Below are 22,316 nucleotides of genomic sequence, written 5' to 3'. Positions count from 1 at the left end.
AGCTCAAGAAGGAGTCCTATCGGGCCTTTTGGTATGTGGGACTCCTATGGCAGCTGATGGGTACCGGCTGGCCAAGCGGAATGCGGCCTTGGTGGTCGCCGGGGAAAAAACACGGGCATTGGAGGAGTTCGGTGAGGCAATGGAGAACAACTTCCGGAGTTCCTAAAGGCTCTGGATGTTGTGGGACTGTCCTGGTTGACACGTCTCTGCAACATCGCGTGGACATCGAGGACAGTGCCTCTGGATTGGCAGACTGGGGTGGTGGTCCCCCTTTTTAAGAAGGGGGACCGGAGTGTGTGTTCCAACTACAGGGGGATCACACTCCTCAGCCTCCCTTGTAAGGTCTATTCAGGGGTGCTGGAGAGGAGGGTCCGTTGGGAAGTCGAATCTCAGATTCAGGAGGAGCAGTGTGATTTTCGCCCTGGTGGTGATACGGAAATTAGTTCTTCCGCAGGGTGTCTGGGCTCTCCCTTAGAGATGGGGTGAGAAGCTTGGTCATCCGGGAGGGGCTCAGATTAGAGCCGGTGCTCTTCCGCATTCAGAGGAGCAAGATGAGGTGGCTCGGGCATCTGTTTAGGATGCCTCCTGGACGCCTCCCTGGTGAGGTGGGAGGAGACCTCGGGGACAACCCAGGACACGCTGGAGAGACTGCATCTCTCGGCTTGCCTGGGGATTTTCCGGCCCAGGAGTCCACCCAAGAGCGGCCCGGTGGACAGGTCACACAATGACGGATTCAGGGCGGTCCACTGACCCCACCGAGGCGCCCCAAAAATCCGCCACCCGGAATAGGCTGCAGGGACCCAATGCCACCCCTCCAAACAACCCCCACCCCCAACACACACACACTTACACACACACACACACACTGCCCCAAGCACCCCGCCACCAATTAACCCCCTCCTCGGCCACCCTAAAATGCAGCCAGTCCCCACCCAGCCCGAGGGCGAGACGGTGTCCCTTGTTTGGTGGAAAGGAGGGCGGCTAGGGGTGCCTAACAAGGGAAAGATAGGGGACCCAGAGAGCAGCTACGGGGCATGAGAGGGTAGCCCCAACCCCAAGCAGTCATGTAGGCCGAGGGGCTCGGCCTCAGGAGCACAGCCATGAGGCTAATGAAAACCCACCTCTCCCCCGCTACCATGACTGCCAGGTCATGTATTCTAAATTTAAATGGTAGCCAGTCAAAGTCTAGTCAGATTTGGGTGATGTGGTGGAAAGTCGAGGCACATTCATATTGACTGTGTAGCTATTTCCTAAACCTACTACTTCGTAATTCTTTTAAATGCATGAATGGTAATTTTACATCAAGATATCTACTCATTGGAGACTTCATTATAATGAATATTATATGTCTAAGTAAATGAGATGTATTAATAACATTTTTGGATCTTATTAGTTTTTTCAATTGTAGTAAGCATTACTTTATAAAGATAGGTGTTGTCCTCATTGTTGTCTGTATGCCTGGTCCCTGTTTTCTCCGAGCAGAGACTTCCAATGTCTACATTGTGGAGCGTCTCTTCTCTAGCAGTCTGGTCGTTGTTGTAAGCACCACTACGCCGCAGCTCATGAATATCTACCACTTCAAGAAGGGCACAGAGATCTGCAACTACAGCTACCCCAACAACATCCTGGCTGTCAAACTCAACAGACATGTAAGATTGGTTGAAGACGTGCCAAACAAGTGCTGTTATGCTTGAATCCCACACCTCCCTGGTTTTCTCTTGCTGTGTGCTGGTTAAATCACAACTTGACATTGCAATGCAGAATTTTTGTTATTTTTCTGATACCAGTCTTACATTACATTGAAACACAGTGGCAATTGAAATCCATAGACAGCAGCAGGTTTAGTTCCACTCTACAAAAGCAAGCATTCGTGAAAGTTTTGAGACCATGAACTTCTTTGTATTTTCTGGTCATCTGGATGCTCTTTGGCACCATGCTGCCTCGCAAAGGTCGGTCCAGGTACCAGGCCAGATGTTGTTTTTTTGGAGGACAAAACCTTTGGTTGTCAGCGGACACACATTCCACTCACATTCCAAAAATATGCGTGTTTTAAGACTAGTAAGTGTGAATGGATGTCCGTCTATATGTGCCCTAAAATTGGTTGGTGTGGGTCGTGGGTATACTCGCTTTTCCCCTGAAATCAGCCTGGATAGGCTCCAGCTCACTTGTTACCCTAATGAGGGTAAGCGATAGAAAATGGAATGATGGATGGTTCCTAAATTAAATGAAAAAAAAAAAAATGCATGGCTCTTTTTAATTAATTAATTAATTAATTAATTTATTAAACTATTCTATTGGAGTCATGTGCCGGTCAACTTATTGTATGGAAAACAGGGTGACATAGCATATGTTAGAGTGCCTGTCTAGCAACTAGGTGGCTGCTGGTTTAACTCCCAGTTCCCCCTCAATTCTAGGGAAGGAGAGCTTCCACAATTTCAGTCACTGAAGATGATCATTGGTATTAATGAGCTAAACATGTGGCTTTATTTACCGTCATCATTAAAGGTCCCATATTTTACCAAACCAACCTTTCCAGTATTTGGAATGTTCTATTGGCTTTATGGTGCATCAAAAAACATGTGAAATATGAATTAAAATCGTCCATGCATTCCTAAGCTCCAGACGTTTTTTTCTGCCGAGAGGCCTGTCTACGTCACTAGCGAAGGTCTCCGCCACCTCTGTGCCCCAGAGCCAGCACTGTCAATATGCCACATACCTGTGCTCTTACAAGTAGTGAGAGTTGGTACGACACAGAGGAAACCAATCAGAGGAAAGGGAGCTGTCTTAGCCAAATATGGACAAAGCGGATACAAAACTGCGTCAAACCGAAGTAGCTGTCATAGGAGCCTTTTCTGGACAAAACCAAGGTGTTTTTTTAAAAATGGAATAGACACTTTTATACTGACTCCCTGTCAGAGAGTCACTCAATGGAGGGCTAAATACCCATAAAACCTTTAAATAGAGCCTACCAATACTGTCAAAATACAGTGAGCATTTGTCTGGTGATCACACATTATTGAGATTTAGTTCAGTTTTCATTTTTAATCATTCCAGCAGCCCCAATTACTCAGGTATTGATATTATGTAGTCCTGTTTACTTAAAACGCTGTCTAAAAAGTGGCTTTATTTTGTATGCTCTTTTTATCATACAATGTATAGATGGGGTTCAGTTTTCTGTGTTGTTGTTTTTTTTTTCATGCAGGTCCAGAATACAAAGATACCACTTCGATAGCATAGCCACAGAGTAAACCTTGCTTTTTCCTATGCAGAGGCTTGCTGTGTGCCTTGTGGACTCCATTTATATCCACAACATCAAAGACATGAAGCTGCTCAAGACTCTGCTCAACATTCCATCCAACCCTTCAGGTAAGACTTTTGGCACATAAGCTGGTTCATGGAGTAAAACTGCTTATTGTTTCAACACTGTACCCATCACTGAAACTTACTTACGGACAAAACCAACATAATATCCCTGAACATTGATTAATTTCATTTAGACCAGTTAGCTACATGAAAATGTTTTCTTCCGTGCTTTGGATCATCAAAATCAAAAACTGCCAAATGTCAACAGTTTCTTCCTAGGTGTTATTACTCAAGTTGACCTGAGCCATTTTTCAACTGATGAAATTTTGGCATTTTAGCCTGTTGTTAAATTGATATTGGATTTCTGGAAATTGGAGAATCTCATAACTCAAATGAGGGATTCTATTTTTTTTAGTGGCCACAGGTCACAGGTCCTTATAAAATAATACATATTAAAAATAATACAATTTTAATGCACTTTAAAATTTATAAAACTTTTTCTCGTGGCCTCTAAAAATATAGAAACCTTCAAATATATACTGAGTTGAGTATTAAAAATATGCTTTCAATACCAGGAGGACTAGCAATTGGTGTGCATGTGTGCAGTAGTTGCAAGGCATCTCTGTGTAAATAGAAACATTGACAACATAATTGTGTGTCAGTGAAATGCAAATAAACTAGAAATGCTGTTTTTACAGTGTCCTTCTTTCAGACTCCAACACTGAACATAAGTGTTTCCTTTTTTAAACAGAGGACATACAAAACACGGGACTATTGTTGTTTGTCTCAAGATAGTACGTGCCAAATTTGCTATGACCAGGAAGTTACATTACTCCTGGAACTCAAATTGTTAATGAATTATGAACGGATTTGGATAAGACATAGAGAAAAAGCAGTTGGCGCGTATGTGTGTGGTACTGGCTTGGCATCCAAATAAGGGTTGTTTAACAGTGATCATTTTGGCAAAGTTGTTGTCTGTGTAAATTGCAAACATGCTTTTTACAAGCATGTTCTTATGTACACTTATTTGTGCCGCTTTGTACTAAAATCCCCTCTCTTTTCAGGCCTCTGTGCTTTATCTACCAATCATTCCAACTCCTACCTAGCATACCCTGGCAACGCCACAATGGGAGAGATAATAGTTTATGATGCCAACAATATGGTAAGAAAAAAATCTGAATGCAGAAAACAAATATACTATTTTGTGAAAGTACAGTGGACCATCCCCCACAAATAGCGAAAATCCATCCACCTATCCATATTCTGTACCACTCACTAGGGTCATGGGTGTACACCCTGAACTGGTCGGCAGCCAATCGCAGGGCACATATAAACAAACAACGATATGCACTCGCATTCATATCTACGGGCAATTGAGTGACTTCAATTAACCTCCCATGCATGTTTTTTTGGGATGTGGGAGGAAACCCGAGTACTCGGACAAAACCCACGCAGGCATGGGGAGAACATGCAAACTCCACACAGGCGAGGCTGGGATTTGAAACACGGTCCTCTGAACTGTGAGGCAGTCGTCCACCGTGCCGCAAAAGCGAAAATCTGCGTATAATTTGACATCCATTATAATTGCATTGGGGGGGGATATTTTTTTACCCCACAAACTGTTGAATAAGCATTTTTTGGGGGGTTGGTTCCCCCCAATAGAGACATTAAAAGTAATAAAAATGACAACAAATGGGAAAAACAGAAAAAAACCTGCAAACTTCTGTAGGTGAATCTGCGGGTTCCGAACCGCAAATATGCAAGGGTCCACTGTATATTTATTATTTATTTAACACCCCTATGTTGTGTCATACAGTATTGTGTTAGACAACATTGCCTAGAGGGGGTTTGACCCAACAGGATGACTTACAGTCATGGCTGTGACACAAACTGTTCCGGGATAAAAGGGATACAGATCTTCCATTCTGCTTGACCGAACAGCCGAACAGGACTAAATAAATAAATAATCCATCCATCCATCCATTTTCTACCGCTTATCCGGGTCGGGTCGCGGGGGCAGTAGCTTTAGCAGGGACGCCCAGACTTCCCTCTCCCCAGCCACTTCATCCAGCTCTTCCAGGGGGATCCCGAGGCGTTCCCAGGCCAGCCGAAGGACGTAGTCTCTCCAGCGTGTCCTGGGTCGTCCCAGGGGTCTCCTCCTGGTGGGAAATGCCCGGAACACCTCACCAGGGAGGGGTCCGGGAGGCATCCGAATCAGATGCCCCAGCCACCTCATCTGGCTCCTCCCAATGCGGAGGAGCAGCGGCAGCACCACTATCTCCAGCACCACTGAATAGACCTTACCAGAGAGGCTGAGCAGTGTGATCCCCCTGTAGTTGGAACACACCCTCTGGTCCCACTTCTTAAAAAGGGGGACCACCACCCTTGTCTGTCAATCCAGAGGCACTGTCCCCGATGTCCATGCGAGGTTGCAGAGGCGTGTTAACCAGGACAGCCCTACAACATCCAGAGCCTTGAGGAACTCCGAGCGAATCTCATCCACCCAGCCTTGCCACCGAGGAGCTTTTTAACCACCTCAGTGACCTCAACCCCAGAGATAGTAGAGCCCGCCTCAGAGAACCCAGACTCTGCTCCCGCATGGGAAGGCGTGTCGGTGGAATTGAGGAGGTCTTCGAAGTATTCTCCCCACCGGCTCACAACGTCCCGAGTCGAGGTCAGCAGTGCCCCATCCCCACTATACACAGTGTTGATGGTGCACTGCTTCCCTCTCCTGAGACGCTGGCTGGTGGACCAGATTTTCCTCGAAGCCGTCCGGAAGTCTTTCTCCATGGCTTCACCGAACTCCTCCCATGCCCAAGTTTTTGCTTCAGCGACCACCAAAGCTGCATTCCGCTTGGCCAGCCGGTAGCCATCAGCTGCCTCAGGAGTCCCACAGGCCAAAAAGGCCCGATAGGACTCCTTCTGCAGCTTGGCGGCATCTCTCACCGATGGTGTCCACCAACAGGTTCGGGGAGGCCTATGGGCCCTGATGGAAATTGTATTAATCATCTGTGGAAGGACCTCAAACATGCCAACTGGAGAAAGCATCCTTCCAGCCTGAGGCATTTGGAGCTGTTTGCTCATGAAGTGGGCCAAAATACCTGCTGACAGGTGCAAATTTACAAAAATAATTTGATGGCAGTGATTGCCTCGAAAGATTGTGCAACAACATATTAATTTAAGAGTATCATCATTTTTGTCCAGGGCTGTTTCATGAGTTTATTTTTAAAATAATTTTGTTGACCCAAAATTTAAAGCAATATCTGATTTTTATGTTAAATTTCATTATATTTATTTATTATTACTTTTGTCAGACTCAAGTTATTTCTTTGACCACTGTGGGTTTTTCTTTCATTAATAGAGGGGTACTAATAATTTTGTCCATGTGTGTATGTATGTCAGGACCCGGCATTATTGGTAATGCACATGCATGTGCACAACATTGGCGCATCAAACAATTACTGTAATCAGTAATTACTTACATTACTTACATTGACCCACAATGCCATAGCAATCAGTAAATTAATCACACTTTATTTATAGCGCTTTTAATACAAAAACATTGTCGCTCAAGTGCTTTCCACATTCAATGTAAATACAATCAGTTTTGCAACAACTACATTGTAATTACTGAAAAAAGTAAATGCAATAAGTGCATTTTGCTCCTGTCTACTATTGTCAAATCTTCTGTGTCATTGTTAAAAAAAAACAATAATTGAGAATTTTTTTAAATACATGCCAGAGTGAACCATTATTTGTAATTTGTATTTCTTGTACAATTTTGTTTGTCGTTTCAGAGCACAGTGACAATGGTCCCTGCGCACGACAGTCCTTTGGCAGCTCTTTGCTTCAATGCCTCAGCCACCAAACTTGCCAGTGCCTCAGAGCGGGTAATCCAGACCTGTAGATGCAATACCTTTGGAAGTCAAATCTGACATTGGCTTTATGTTGATGTGACTGAATGAACTTTTTTTCTTTCTTTCTTTTGAGATGTTTGGAGCTCTAAATACAAATACGTATATGCAAATATATGCAAGCATACAATCAACCACAAAATAAGAAATGCATCTGTTAAACTAGTACTGTATTTATAATGTTGATGGTCGGCCTGGGTGGTGGTGACTAAAAACGAGTATTGGATTGGATATATATGTGTATATATATATATATATATATATATATATATATATATATATATATATATGAGAGAAAGAGAGTGAGAGAGAGAGTGAGAGAGAGCAATATAGTACTGTACTTTTAACATACGCCAATGACAGCATTATTTATAATTGTAAGTCACTGTGTAGCTTTCCTTAGAATCTGATAGAATGTGCATTGTTCTTGCTAAAAAAAAGTAAAGATCATCCTGACTGTCTTTTAGGGCACTGTAATCCGAGTGTTTTCCATTCCTGAGGGCTTGCGTCTGTTTGAGTTCCGTCGTGGCATGAAGAGGTCAGCTATCCAACACATTATGCAGCTTCATATTGGACATCAATATATAAAATCACTACGACCTGCAGAGATGGGTGGAGTAGCCAAATATTGTACTCAAGTAAGAGTACTGTTACTTTAGAATAATATGACTCAAGTAAACGTAAAAAGTAGTCATCCAAATATTTACTTGAGTAAATAAGAAAGTACTCAATGCAAAACTTACTCAAGTAATGAGTAACTTGTGAGTAACTTCTGATTATTATTATTTTTTTTAATCAGAGCATTAAATTAAATTAAATTAAAAATATATATATGTATGGGAGTCGACACACACCTGCTACCATTTACATTTTTAACTGCCCAAAAAACAACAACACGCGCATTGGGCCCTACAGAAACATTATTTGCTTTATTCGCTTAAATTACTTAATGAAGAAGCTGTTTGTGAAAAGACTTATTGATTGTGTGTGCGTGAGCGTGTGCGACACCATAGGGATAGTGCTAATTTTGTCATATCCACTGCCAAAACAACAATAGAAATAACTGCAACTGACCGTAAGGTGTTTTCTCAAGTTAGAAATGGGCTGAAATATCCAAGTTTGGACAGTTGCAATTTAAGAGCTTCATGATAAAGTTGGAGTTTTTTTGGAGTCTGTAAAATAAACACGCGGCTGTTTCCCCCCCCCCCAAAATGAGTCATTTTGATTGGCTCGCAAAGGTTACGTGTGCGGTCATGTGACTGCATAGTGTCGTCTGATTGGTGAATTGGAGTCAAATGACAGTGATCCCATTGGATTGGCGTAACGGACGCCCTATGCGGAAGTCGAAGATGGAGTCTAAAAATAGACGCGCATACGCAAAAATGAATAAATAAAAGTAGCGAACGGCATGTCGATCATTGTAACGGAGTAAAACTATCGATCCTTCTTAACATAAATACTCAAGTAAAAGTAAAAAGTATTGTGCATTTAAAGTACTCTGACAAGTACAGTTTATGGAAATGTAGCGCGTTACTACCCACCTGTGATGACCTGTATGAACATTCAATCCATCATTTTCCGTATCGCTTATGCTCACTAGGGTCGTGGGCATGCTGGAGCCTATCCCAGCTGGCTCTGGATACACCCTGAACTTGTTGCCAGCCAATCACAGGGCGCATATAAACAAACAACCATTTGCACTCAGATTCACACCTACGGGCAATTTAGAGTCTTCAATTGACCTACCATGCATGTTTTGGGGATGTGGGGGGAAACCGGAGTACCCGGAGAAAACCCACGCAGGCACGGGGAGAACATGCAAACTCTACACAGGTGAGGCCAGAATTGAACCCGGGTCCTCAGAACTATGACGCAGATGTGCTAACCAGTCTGCACTGTGTCGCCCTGTATGATAATGTCTTTTTCAAAAAGTGATCACTCTGATGAAGCCAGCTAAAATTTTAAATTACCTTTACCAATGTTTGTCTGCAGGTACGTCAACATAAGCTCTTTGTCCTTTAGCCCTGATGCCCAGTTCCTCTGTGCATCCAGCAACACAGAAACGGTACATATCTTTAAACTGGAGCAAGTGGGACCAAGGTACACACACTCAAAGATTTGAAATACACCTCAAATGTTCTTCCTCCAAAGGCGGCGGTGTCAGAAAGTTTGAAAACCTAAGCCCACTGTGTTTTCAGGATTACATTACTTTTATCTTCTTGCATTGTATGAACTAGGGCACTGATACTAAAACCCAATTCCAATCAAGTTGTGAAATTGTGTAAAACATAAAAAGAGAATAACATTATTTTCAAATCCTTTCCAACCTATATTCAATTGTTCATGTTTAAACTGATGACTGTTATTTCTTTTTGTGTGTAAATGTTCTCTCATTTGGAATTACATGCCTGCAACAACATTCCAAAAAAGATGGGACAGAGGCAACAAAAGACTGTGATAGTGGAGGAATGTTCAAAAAACAACTGTTTGGAACATTCCACAGGTTAATGGGAATCAGCCGAGTGTCATGATTGGGAAAGAAAGGAGCATCCCCGAAAGGCTCAGTTGTTCACAAGCAATGATGGGGCGAGGTTCACCACTTTGTGAACAACTGCTTGTCAAATGGTCCAACAGTTTAAGAATGTTTCTCAGTGTGCAATTGCAAGGAATTTATGGATTTCATCATCTACGGTCCATTATATCATCCAAAGATTCAGAGAATCTGGAGAAATCTCTGCATGTAAGTGGCAAGGCCGAAAAAGAACATTAAATGCCTGTGACCTTCGATTCCCTCAGGTGGCACTACATTAAAAACCGATATCCTTGTGTAAACTGAAGAAAACTATTGACAGTTACCACAGTTCGTCGCTATATCTACAAATGCAAGTTAAAACTCTACCATGCTAAGCTAAACCCATAAGGTCCCCTCCAAAAAGTTTGGAACAGTAAGGTAAATTCCTTTGTTTTTGTTTTCAGAATTCCAACTTTTATTTCATGGTATTTACATCTAGATGTGTTCAACAACTCAGGACAGAGCACCTTTTGTTTGAAGCCACCCAGTTTTCCAGTGAGTAAAAGTATCAGAACAGAAATTATTAAATTCACTTAAAAGATTTTGTCATGATATTGTGGTATGGTCTCTATATTTCTTCTCTCTAAGTTGAACAGTGAATTGCGATACCTACACCCCTGCCCTGTGGAGGTTAGCAAACCATTTTGTCTAGCAATTTAAAGAAAAATGCATCCAAACTAATTGGTAGAAGCTTTATCATGGAACAGGACAATGACCCAAAACACACTGCCAACGCAACAAAAGACTTCATCAGGGGGGGAAAGTGAAAGCTCTTAGACTGGCCAAGTCAATCACCGGGCATTAACCCAATAGAGCATGCATTTTACCTCCTGAAGAGGAGACTGAAGGGAGAAACCCCTAGAAACAAACAAGAACTGAAAGAGGCTGCATTAAAGGCCTGGAAAAGCATTTCAAATGAAGAATGCAACAGTCTGGCACGGTGGCCGACTGGTTAGAGCGTCTGCCTCACAGTTCTGAGGATCGGGGTTCAATCCCCAGCCCCGCCTGTGTGGAGTTTGCATGTTCTCCCCGTGCCTGTGTGGGTTTTCTCCGGGTACTCCGGTTTCCTCCCACATCCCAAAAACATGTGCGGTAGGTTAATTGAAGACTCTAAATTGCCTGTAGGTGTGAATGAGAGTGCGAATGGTTGTTTGTTTGTATGTGCCCTGCGATTGGCTGGCAACCAGTTCAGGGTGTTCCCCGCCTCCTGCCCGATGATAGCTGGGATAGGCTCCGGCACGCCCGCGACCCTAGTGGGGAGAAGCAGCTGGATGGAATGCAACAGTCTGGTGAAGTCAATGGGTCGCAGGCTTGATGCAGTTATTGCAAGTAAGGGTTATGCCACCAAATATTAAATGGTATTCACTTGAAGTTACTTTAATAATGTTTGTTCCAATAGTTTTGCTCATTCGAAAAGTGAAAAGGTGCTCTGTCCTGAGTTGTTTAACACATCTCATGTAAATACCATGAAATTAAAGATTGAATTCTGAACTTTTGTCTCATATTCATCTTTTCATCTGAAACCCAAATGTCTTCAGTACACAACAAAATCCAAGTTATTGATCTTGCCGTTCCAGTACTTTTGGGGACAGTATATCAACAACACCCAGAAACACCGCCGGATTGTCTGGGTCTCAGTTCATCTGAGAAGGACTAACGCAAAGTGGAAAAGTGTGCTGTGGTCTTTCGAGTCCACATTTAAAATTTTCATCTGTGATAATTTCATATGTGAAGGCACCATTATTGCTGAGAGGGACATAAAGGTTTTGAAGCAATGCTGCCATCCAAGCAACGTCTTTTTCACGGCCATCCCTGCTTGTTTTAGCAAGACAATGCCAGACACATTCTGCACCTGTTACAACAGCGTGGCTTTGTAGTAAAAGATTGTGAGTACTTGACTGGGCTGCCAGCAGTCAAGGACCTGCCTTCTATTGAAAATTTGAAGCACAAAATACTACAACAGTTTAGCAACACATCTTGTACATCAAGCAAGAATGAGATAGATTTCCACTTTTACAGCTTCAACAATTAAGTGTCCTCAATTCCCAAATGCTTATTGAGTGTTGTTAAAAGAGGTGATGTGACACAATGGTAAACATTCCACTGCCCCAGCTTTTTTGGAATGTGTTGCAGGTATTGCATTCAAAATGAGTGAATATTTACTTAGTTACTTTGTGTTACTGGTAAAGAGTCACCCAGAATACACATTAAGGCCAGTTCTAAACAAAGCCTAATTCCCCATATTTTAATCTGAAACATACTTTCTTATCTGCATACAGTGGAGATGAGACTGCCAGTTGGTCCGCCTATGTGGGAAAGATGTTCACAGCAGCCAGCAGCTACCTACCTGCTCCAGTATCTGGTATGATGAGCCAGGACCGCGCCTTTGCCACAGTTCATCTCGTCACGTCAGGCCAGAGGAACGTCTGTGCCCTGACCATGTGAGCCTGTTGTTTTTGCAGGGCCTCCATGTTTTAGCTGTAATGTTGTGTTTTTTGAAATTTAAGACTTTTCTGGTTGCCTTTACCAAGTTCAAACTGTATTAGGTCGCTATAATTCAAATTCCAATCCATTGTTGCAGGATCCAGAAACTTCCACGTTTGCTGGTAGCCACAGCTGATGGCCAGCTTTTCATCTACAATGTGAATCCAGAGGACGGAGGCGAGTGCATGTTGGCATTCAATCACAGGTCAGGCCACAGGGCTGGCTAGATTTTAAGTGGATTATATGATAATATCCATCCATCCATTTTCTGTACTACTTATCCTTGTTAGGGTCTGAGCTATCCCAGCCGACTTTGGTTGAGAGGACAATTTAAAGTCTAAAAACCAAAAGCAGGCGGCACGGTGGTAGACTGGTTAGAACATCTGCCTCACAGTTCTGAGGACCCGGGTTCAAATCCGGCCTCACCTGTGTGGAGTTTTCATGTTCTCCCTGTGCCTGTGTGGGTTTTCTCCTGGTACTCAGGTTTCCTCCCACATTCCAAAAACATGCACGGTAGGTTAATTGAAGAGTCAAAATTGCCCAAAGGTGTGAATGTGAGTGAGAATGGTTGTTAGTTTATTCATGCCCTGCGATTGGATAAGCGGTACGGAAAATGAATGAATAACCATAAGCATGTTTTTGGATTTGAATTATGAGATGGATGTGGTAACCATTCGTTCACTGTGCCTCTATATGATAACATATCAACATTTTTGGTAACAACTACTGGATTGGCTGGAGTTTTAAAACGTAGAGTGGTCAGCCTACCTTGAAGAACGAACGCCCCAAATGACGTTCACTTAGCAACAATACGATAAAAAATGTGTTGAAAAATGTATCCCAGAGGTTGATGTTCGCTCTGTCATAATTTTCGGAATATTACGAAAGCCTTTGTAGACCTGTATTCTACTGTTGTGGGCTGATGCCTCCTGTGAATTTTGTTAAGATGAAGAAGAATCATCTTTTATTTTGTGTGCATGCATGCACACAAATTTTTTTCTCTGCATTTAACCCATCACAGTGAACGCATACACTGTTAGTGGAACACACTGGAGCAGGGGGCAGCTGAAGCACCCAGGGAGCATTTCAGGGTATCAGTGTCTTGGTCAAGGACACCACAGCCGTGAGTCTGGGGGATGTCAGCAGATGGTCCAGTCGGGGTCTTGAACCTATGTCCCCCACGGTGGCAGGCGATGATCTTAACCATTGGGCCACGGCTGATAATCGTTGTTATCAGTCGAACGTAGTTTAGCTGGCATCAAAGGATGTTTTTTTTTTTTTTGCGACCTTGCAGAAGGATGGCATAGGTATCTTATACAGGTGTTCCCATGCAATCTTTGAGATCGGAAATCGGTCCAATGTCAGCAAAAAAACGAGTATTGGATTGGACTGGAACTGAAATCTCCGGTTTTCCCACACTTAAACCAGTAGTCAATTCCATGCTCTGCTCCAGCACGTCGATGCAGCAACGCCCACGTGATCACAGCAACAGGTTGTTGATGTTGTAGCAAGTTGATGTTGTTATCTTAAAGTTGTTTATTGACACTCCAGTTGAAGTTCATTGTACAACTACCCTCACATAACAAACTAATTACACCTATTGAATGTTCAAATACATCAGAGACTTTGTTTCTTTCTTCGTTTTTGTTCACAAAGATTTATACATCAAAGCTAACACACAATGAATGAATGAAAAAAAAACACAAGCAAGAGAAAATTAGCATTGAACTTGTGTCACAAAATAATGAATATTGGTACACAAAAACAAGATCAGCATACAAACAGGCAATCAAGCAATACTGCCTGTCATATATTCTTTAAACTAAAAAAAATTATATTCACAATATTCAATCGTGACTTCTACTTTCTCTGTTCTGCAAGTGTGTATCTCATTGCGTGCACCACACTGCCCCTCAGAGGTCAAGACATACACAGCAGAAACTGCAATCCCAACAAGGCACACAGAGACAGTTAAGCACCTCAAGCCCCACTGCATGATTCCTATCCGCCACGACAATGTCAATAAAACTAAACTCCGCTTGCATCAAGAAGTTCAAGTGTGTTGCTGCACAATCCATGTGGAGAAAGCAAATGCTGTTCCCACCATATACTGACAGTAAAAAAAAATAACTGTATTGAACTTTGTCATTTTGCACTCTAAAAGTATAATTTGTCATTTATTGATGTTATTGTTCATAGTTTTATTTTCTTTTTTATCTATTCAAATGTAGAATATGCTTGTGTTTAAGTTCAGCAGTGGTTATGTTGTAATTTAAATATGCTATTGGTTTTATTGAAGTTTTTCAGGATTTTCCAAGATAATTTTTATTTATTTGATTCAATTGTAGTGCATTCTTATATTATGAATAAATTATAAATAATAATATAATAAACAGCAGTTAGTCAAACAGACTGACACAAATAATGCAGGTATACATAAATGACGAGTCATTCATAAAGAAATACATTTTCTATTTCTCTTTTAGGCTTTTTGGTATTGATGACTTGGATGAGGCTAATCATCAAGAAGCAGAGGGATCAGAAGTCACAGTGCCAGCACAGGCGTGTCCATCATATGCTGCAACTGTTGCCTTACCAGCTTCTGGTCCCACCACAGCGACTCTTACTGGTTAGTAACCAGACACATTTCTCTATCAAATAGTTTGTCCATGCCGGATTTTGGCTGACACTGATTAGAAAGCTATTCACTGCTCTACTGTTCACTGTATTTTTTCCCATTAGAAATATTCGTGGTAAGTACTTTTGAGTACCAATGCTGCTTCTGGAATAAGATATTGAGCAGGCGTTTCAAACTTGTTTTAATTCAGGGGCCACACTCACCGCAATTTGATTTTAAGTGGGCTGGTCAAGTATATTCATGGCTTAATAAGCTCTAAATAATGAAAATTCCAAATGTTTCCTTTTTTGTGTGCAAATAATTACCAGTACAGTTGGAAAATATTCACGTTTATTGATTATTATCTTGTTGAAAATCTCGTTTCAAATCATTTAAGCAATCTGAAATTTCTTAAAGGTACCATATTTTACCAAACCAACTTTTTTCCTGTATTTGAGATGTTATATTGGCTCTATGGTGCCTCAGTAAACATGTAAAATATGAATTAAAATAGTCCACGCATTTCTGAGTTAGACATTTTTCTGCCAAGAGCCCTGAAGTCGGGTAATTTGGATTTTTCGAGCTTATCTCCAGTACGTCACTAGCAAATATCTCCGCCTACTTCTCCGCCTCAGAGCCAGCACTGTCAGCATAACAAACGTGTGCTCTCACAAGTAGTGAGAGTTGGGACTTCTACGCGGAGGCAACCAATCAGATGAAAGGAGGGGTCTTAGCCAAATATGGACAAAGCGGATACAAAACTGAAAGCGGGGTCTTAACCAAATATGGACAAAGCGGATACAAAACTGGGTCATACAGAGCTCAGAGGCACCTTTTCTGATGTTTTTTTAAATTAAATTGACACTTTTATACTAAGTCCATTTAAGAGCGTGACTATGGCGGTCTAAATAGCCAAAATATGAGACCTTTAACAAAGATTTGTGCAATTCCAACAATATTATGAGTCAATCTTTTCATTTACACATGTACAACTTATGTATCACAGTTGATCTTTATACTGTATGCACATTTTATTAAACTTGGGATCTACATATCGTTTTTAATTTACATACATTTCCACATCCATCTGGAAATCTTGACAACCACAACTGACTCCTCACACCATTCAAACTAAAGAGGGAATCTTTCAGAATTTGCACGCAAGCTCTTGACTCATAATTTGCAATTTTCAGTCTTAAAATGTTTCTACAGGACATATTCATTTTCACAGAACTGTTATAGTGCCAAGGTGGGGCGGCATTTTATATGAAGGCTTACTTTGTTCCTAAAACTAGGCATCTTTTAGCCTTCACAAGTGCATCAATATCAGGCGTCAAATATGAGTAACAGGCGATTTCATAATGTAATTTAAGTGGTAAGTGGTCCTTGCAAAGACGTCTGTGCTTAGTCTGAGCTAGACAGCGAGCTAAACTCTCAATAGACGGTGCAAGACGTCCACAGAATAGTTTGTGGCTTTAATTTACACAAATGAAATTAACAAATTAAGACAAAATAAATCTATTAGGTATGTGTATTCATGACATACAGTAAATATTCACAGTCAGAAAGAAATATTTTAAGAAATGTAAAAAATTTATAAAAATATAATAGTCACTCAGTAGCTTGCCATAAAAAGATGGCATATTTTAGCTAAGACACAAACTTTGCCTTTCGGCTTGTCCCGTTAGGGATCGCCACAGCGTGTCATCCTTTTCCATGTAAGCCTGCATCCTCCTCTTTAACACCAACTGCCCTCATGTCTTCCCTCACTACATCTATCAACCTTCTCATAGGTCTTCCTCGAGCTCTCTTGCTTGGCAGCTCCATCCACATCATTCTTCTACCAGTATCCTCACTCACTCTCCTCTGGATGTGTCCAAACCATCGAAGTCTGCTCTCTCTGTCTCCAAAACAGCTAACCTTGGCTGGCCCTCTGATGAGCTCATTTCTAATCCTGTCTAACCTGGTCACTCCTCGAAAGAACCTCAATCTCAACATCTTCATTTCCGCCACCTCCAGCTCTGCTTCTTGTTGTCTCTTCAGTGCCACTGTCTCTAATCCGTACATCATGGCTGGCCTCACCACTCTCCAATAAACTTTGCCCTTCATCGTAGCAGAGACTCTTCAGTCACATAAGACATCTGATATTTTCCTCCACGCGTTCTAACCTGCTTGGACCCGTTTCTTCACTTCCTTATCACACTCCCCATTGCTACGGACTGTTGACCCTGAAGTATTCAAATTCCTCCACGTTCGCTATCTCTTTTCCCTGTAGCCTCCCTCTTTCCCCTCAACCCCTCTCATTCATACACATACTGTGTGTGTGTGTGTGTATATATATATATATATATATATATATAAATATATATATATATATATAGTCTTACTTCGGCTAATCTCCGTTCCTCTCCTTTCCAGTGCATGCCTCCACCTTCCTAACTGTTCCTCACCTGCTTCCTGCTTTCACTACATCTGTCATCTGTGAACATCATGGTTCATGGGGATTCCAGCCTAATTTCACCTGCCAGCCTATCCATAACCACTGCAAACATGAAGAGGCTCAGGGCTGATCCCTGATGCAGTCCCACCTCCACCTTAAACCCCTCTGTTACAGCTACAGCACACTGCACCACTGTTCTGCTGTCCTCGTACCTGTCCTGGACCATCCTAGCATGGTTCTTTGCCACCCCAGACTTTCACATGCAGTACCACAGTTCCTCTCTGGATACTCTGTCATAGGCTTTCTCAAGATTTAAAAAGACACAATGTAGCTCATTCTGACCTTCTCTGTACTTCTCCATCAACACCCTCAAGACAAAGACAAATAATGCATCTGTGGTACTCTGTCGAGGCATGAAACTATAGTGTTGCTCGCAAATACTCACTTCTGTCCTGACTCTAGCCTCCACTTCTCTTTCCCATATCTTCATTGTATGGCTCATCAACTTTATTCCTCTATCGTTCCCACAGCTCTGCACATCATCCTTGTTCTTAAAAATGGGCAACAGTACACTTTTCCTCCATTCCTCAGTCTCCTTCTCTCCTTTCCTACCAGAAGATACACCCAGTATTCTCCTGCCTGTCTCTCTGATCACCTTGGCTGTAATGGTCCAGTCTTCTGGAAGCTTCTCCTGTCCACCGAGAGCCTGTCTCACCTCTTCCCGAAAAGCCTCACAGCACTTCCTTTCTCAGCTTCCACCACACGGTTCTCTGCGCTGCCTATGTCTTCTTAATCTTCCTCCCCACCAGCAGAGTCATTTTACACACCACCATCCTATGCTGTCTAGCCACACTCTCCCCTATAGTGTTGTTTTGTTTGCCAACGTTTCGTTCAGAAGAACGAATCTTTTTAGTTAACGAACTGAACTGAATGAGTTTATAAAAATGATTCGTTCTTTTAGCTCGGCCACCGCCTGCTGCCCTGAGGCGAGCGAGTCGGCAGGGAGCGGAAACGGAACTGCTGAAGCGTTCTGTCACTCACTTCTGAATCTTCAGTGAATGACCAATGAGCAGCCAGCATCAGGCAGCGCCGTGCAGACGGGGGAGGGACTTAAGTGAACTGAATGTACTGGAGAACTGAACAGTGATTTGTTCAGATGAAGAACTGAACGGAACGATTCAGTGAACGAATCGTGTAATCCACCGGTGTGCTTCTACCTCCGCTCTTGTAGGTCACTCTACGTTCCTACCTCTCCTACAAGAAAGTGTTCACGACAGCCATTTCCATCTTTTTTGCATCCACCACCATATGTCCCTCCGAGTTCTTTTCCTGGATGACAAACTTACCCATCACTTTTTCATCACCCCTGTTTCCTTCACCACCATGTCCATTACAATCTGCACCAATCACGACTTTCTCTGTCTGAGATGTTCAGAATTACTTCGCCTAGCTCCTTCCAGAATTTCTCTTTCACCTCTAGTTCACATCTTGTCTGTGTGGTATAGCCACACAAAACATAATACATAACACCGTCAATTTCAAGTTTCAGCCTCATTACTCGATCTGACACGCTAATCGCTTCCAAGACATTCTTAGATAACTCTTCCTTTCTAATAATAAAAAAATATCCTCCCATCTACACTATGGTAAAATAATTTGAAGCCTGCCCCTAAACTTCTAGCCTTACTCCCTTTCCACCTGCTGTCCTGGACACAAAATATATCAACATTTCTCGTAATCATCATGTCAACCGACTCCCGAGCTTTTCCTGTCAAAGTCCTCACATTCAGTTCTAGACTCTATGCTTTCCTCTCTTTCTGCCTAAGAACCCGCTTTCCTCCTCCCCTTCATCTTCGAACCACAGTAGCTGAATTTCCACTGGCGCCCTGTAGGTTAATGGCGGCAGTGGTGGACGTTGTTAACACGGGCCACGACTGATCCGCTATGGAATTTGTTTGTGATAAATACTCTTTTTTTATTTGGTAAAGTTTTAAGCCGGATGCCCTTCCTGACACAACCCTCTGCATTTATCTGTTGGCTTGGGACCAGCCAACAGTCTGTACTGGCTTGTGCCCCCCATAGAGCTACAGTTAGCTAAAACATAAACAATGAATCTGTATGAGGTAAGCATTAGTCTGCACAATTGGCAACACATCTAAAATTATTTGAATGCATCAAATTAGCTTGTACATTTCAATAAAGAAGTGACTTACAACTTTTCCCTGTCAGGGGTCATCACAGCGAGTCTCTCGCATTATTTATTTGGCTTTTATGCCAGATGCCCTTCCTAACGCAACCTATCCATTTTGGTGACTGGCAGTTGCTACGAATTGGTACACTGATCGGGACTCAAGCCCGTCTTGTGTTTTTAAGGCAGCAGCATCTCCCAGTACACTCCCGACCACGAAAACATTTTTAATAAACATGTCGCAAGTAACTTCAAAAACTTGTTTTTTACTGCGCATTTGCAGATAAAATTAAATAACAATTCAGGTACATCTCAATAAATTTTAATATGCTAGAAAAGTTCAGGATTTCAGGATTGATACATTACATAGATTGGAAACTATATATTGGACACAAGTTCCTGCCCAATTTCTTTAAAAAAAAAAAAAGTTGACTGAAGTTTCTGTTTCCTTCATCTTTTCTCCAATGCAGGCTACTCTGAAGATGGTGGAGCAAAGAACGGGGACGTAATCCCAGAACACGAGTTTGCCGCTGGACCCGTGTGTCTGGATGATGAGAATGAGTTTCCTCCTGTGAGCATCCAGAAGTGCTAACTAAGCAAGCTCCTGTAATAGTACAATCGGTAACATTCTACTTTGTAAAACTGATGGCAATGTATTTTTTCAGCATATTTTCTACAACCAATACCGTTTCAACAATACAAGAAATAAAAATAGAGTGGAAATTGTATAACAAAACAAACAAGAAAAACAGAAGATCTAGGAAATATGCAGAAGTCCAGTAAAATCAAGAGTTTTGTTGGAATAAGTAATTTTTTTTGTGAGGAAAAATATGCAACAAAAATATTTTTCTATTTAATCACTGTTATTGTAAAAAGAGAGACGCACATTGTAGATGGGCCTCATGCATTCAATTAGTTTTTTTATTATTATTATAATTGTCACACAAGTGTAAAATGGAGTTAACATTTTTAATAGGTAATCCTTTTGACTGTACTCTCCATCAAAATTTGCCATTCATATTTTGGACATGTCGTGGAGACAAAACTAACAAGTCTGTTCATGTGTTTTGGTAGATTAGTTGGTGCCGTGATGAGACCGGAGTTGCCCAGGGGAGGCGCATGTGAGGTGGTTGAGGGTCACATACAAGCTCCAGCAAGCGAGATGAGCAGGAACACAATTTTTATGGTGCCAACCTACCTTTTCTTTCAGTGATGAAATAAATAGACACTTAAATTAGGGTTGATGTGGCAAACAAGGCACTCACAGTTTAGAAGATTTACCGTCCAGTAGGAGTTTCAGAAATGTGACACTTAATAACTGTGTTTCAGAACAATACCATAACGGTATAAATCCGATTTAATCAAAGTGGCCTCAAGTTTTCTCCAAGCTTACTCAAAATATCAACTGTGAGGTTGGAGGTTTTTCTGAGTTTTTTTTTTGTTTTCAATGACGATGGCAACTTAAAAAGGAAATCAGGGAGTTTATGCTTAAGTATTTTATGAATATTTGAGGTGCATGCTGGGACAGCAATATAACCATAATTTTCAAAGCTCTATTACTTGACAGATATTTTATTAATGTGCATTATTGTAGCAAAATGTTTCGCTTAATATCTTTCGTTCATACTCATGGTAACATATTTCATTTTTAAATTGTTTTTATTTTACTGTGTTGACATGACTTATGTGTTTGTGTCTTGAATACAGGCCTGGAAATGTCTTGTACTGTGTTATGTGTGACTATTATCGTTTATATAACAAAGCAAATAATTTTGCTGATTGCACAAGACCAAAACAAATCAATCAAAACAAATAAACAAGGGAAGTGGTGTATAACTGGTGAATTGGATTGTTTATTTTTGTTCACATCACTTTTTCTTTTTTTTTTTAGGAATTTTTTTTTTTACCAGTATCGATAGTATTTAAAGTGTTATGAAAACAGCTATGGGCTTATTTAAAGTTCGATAAACAAGGTCAGTCCTAGGTCCAATTTGAAAAGATTTATATCTTATGTAATAGTGTTAACCTTTGTAATGTTGCGTAAGTGTGTTAAGCTGTCAGCAAAAAAATATTCATTCAAATTTAGACAAAAGTCCAGCAAGGGTTGGTGCCATATTTGGGAATAGAGAGAGAGAGAGAGCGAGAGAGAGAGAGACATATGCAGATATACAAACACATATGCAAAACAAAAGTACAAGTTGGACAGATAGCTTGATAGATAGTCAGAGGACTGACGGATCACGCTCACATTTCCAGTACATATTTTACAAAAGCCTACAACATTTTTGATACAAAAAATGACAACAGTGTTATTCATTTCAAACCTTTTTCCACCATTAATATGACCTAAAACCTGTACAACTCAATTGAAAAATAAACTCATGACATTCAAACTTCTGTTATATGGGAGTCAGCACACACCTATTCTAATGGGCTTTTCCTTTCATTTAGTTTTTTGTTGTTCTCTACCAAACGTCTGAAGGTTTAGTGCTAACACTGACTGGTGTTTTGAACTGTTCAAAGTCCTCACACCTTGTCAAAAACCACAACAAAAGCTCCCCAACAAGTGGGAAAATATGTAATGGTCCGATGAAACCAGGTTCACGTCTGTGGACATAATTCCAAAAGGCCTATTTAAAAAATGTAACTATTCGCAGATTGATATCGTCGCATAAAAAGTCTGAAGATCTTTACTTCCGTGGCAAAATACTGGAATATTGTATACTGTATGTAGGCCATGCTTGAAAGCAAATGTAAAACCTAGTCTTAAATCTGTGAATCCTTGTGTGAAAAAGTGT

General features: G+C 41.4%; 1 protein-coding gene across 7 annotated transcripts in view; it reads left to right on the top strand.

The window, feature by feature from the left end:
• The window catches only part of wipi1 (WD repeat domain, phosphoinositide interacting 1), a 33,520-nt gene extending 12,166 nt beyond the window's left edge, over nt 1-21,354 (top strand). Inside the window, exons 3-13 of one of the 7 annotated variants that reach the window (XR_009770078.1) lie at nt 1,483-1,649; nt 3,270-3,366; nt 4,368-4,465; nt 7,101-7,193; nt 7,685-7,755; nt 9,210-9,317; nt 12,069-12,230; nt 12,371-12,450; nt 14,760-14,902; nt 19,989-20,089; nt 20,598-21,354. Coding sequence is in view for 5 of the 7 variants with exons in the window: in XM_061700579.1 (XP_061556563.1) it covers nt 1,483-1,649; nt 3,270-3,366; nt 4,368-4,465; nt 7,101-7,193; nt 7,685-7,755; nt 9,210-9,317; nt 12,069-12,230; nt 12,371-12,478; nt 14,760-14,902; nt 19,989-20,089; nt 20,593-20,643 (1,199 nt within the window). In the remaining 2 variants the exon portion in view is untranslated. Of the gene's footprint in view, nt 1-1,482; nt 1,650-3,269; nt 3,367-4,367; nt 4,466-7,100; nt 7,194-7,684; nt 7,756-9,209; nt 9,318-12,068; nt 12,231-12,370; nt 12,479-14,759; nt 14,903-19,988; nt 20,140-20,592 lie in introns of those variants that run through there. The other 6 variants (XR_009770077.1, XM_061700582.1, XM_061700579.1 and 3 more) reach the window with 6 other exon arrangements.
• Nucleotides 21,355-22,316: the final 962 nt, after the last annotated feature.

The sequence above is a fragment of the Phycodurus eques genome, chromosome 16, assembly GCF_024500275.1.
Source record: "Phycodurus eques isolate BA_2022a chromosome 16, UOR_Pequ_1.1, whole genome shotgun sequence".
NCBI lineage: Eukaryota > Metazoa > Chordata > Actinopteri > Syngnathiformes > Syngnathidae > Phycodurus > Phycodurus eques.
The sequence above is the reverse complement of the archived record's forward strand: the minus strand, read 5'-3'. Positions and strand labels throughout refer to the sequence as shown.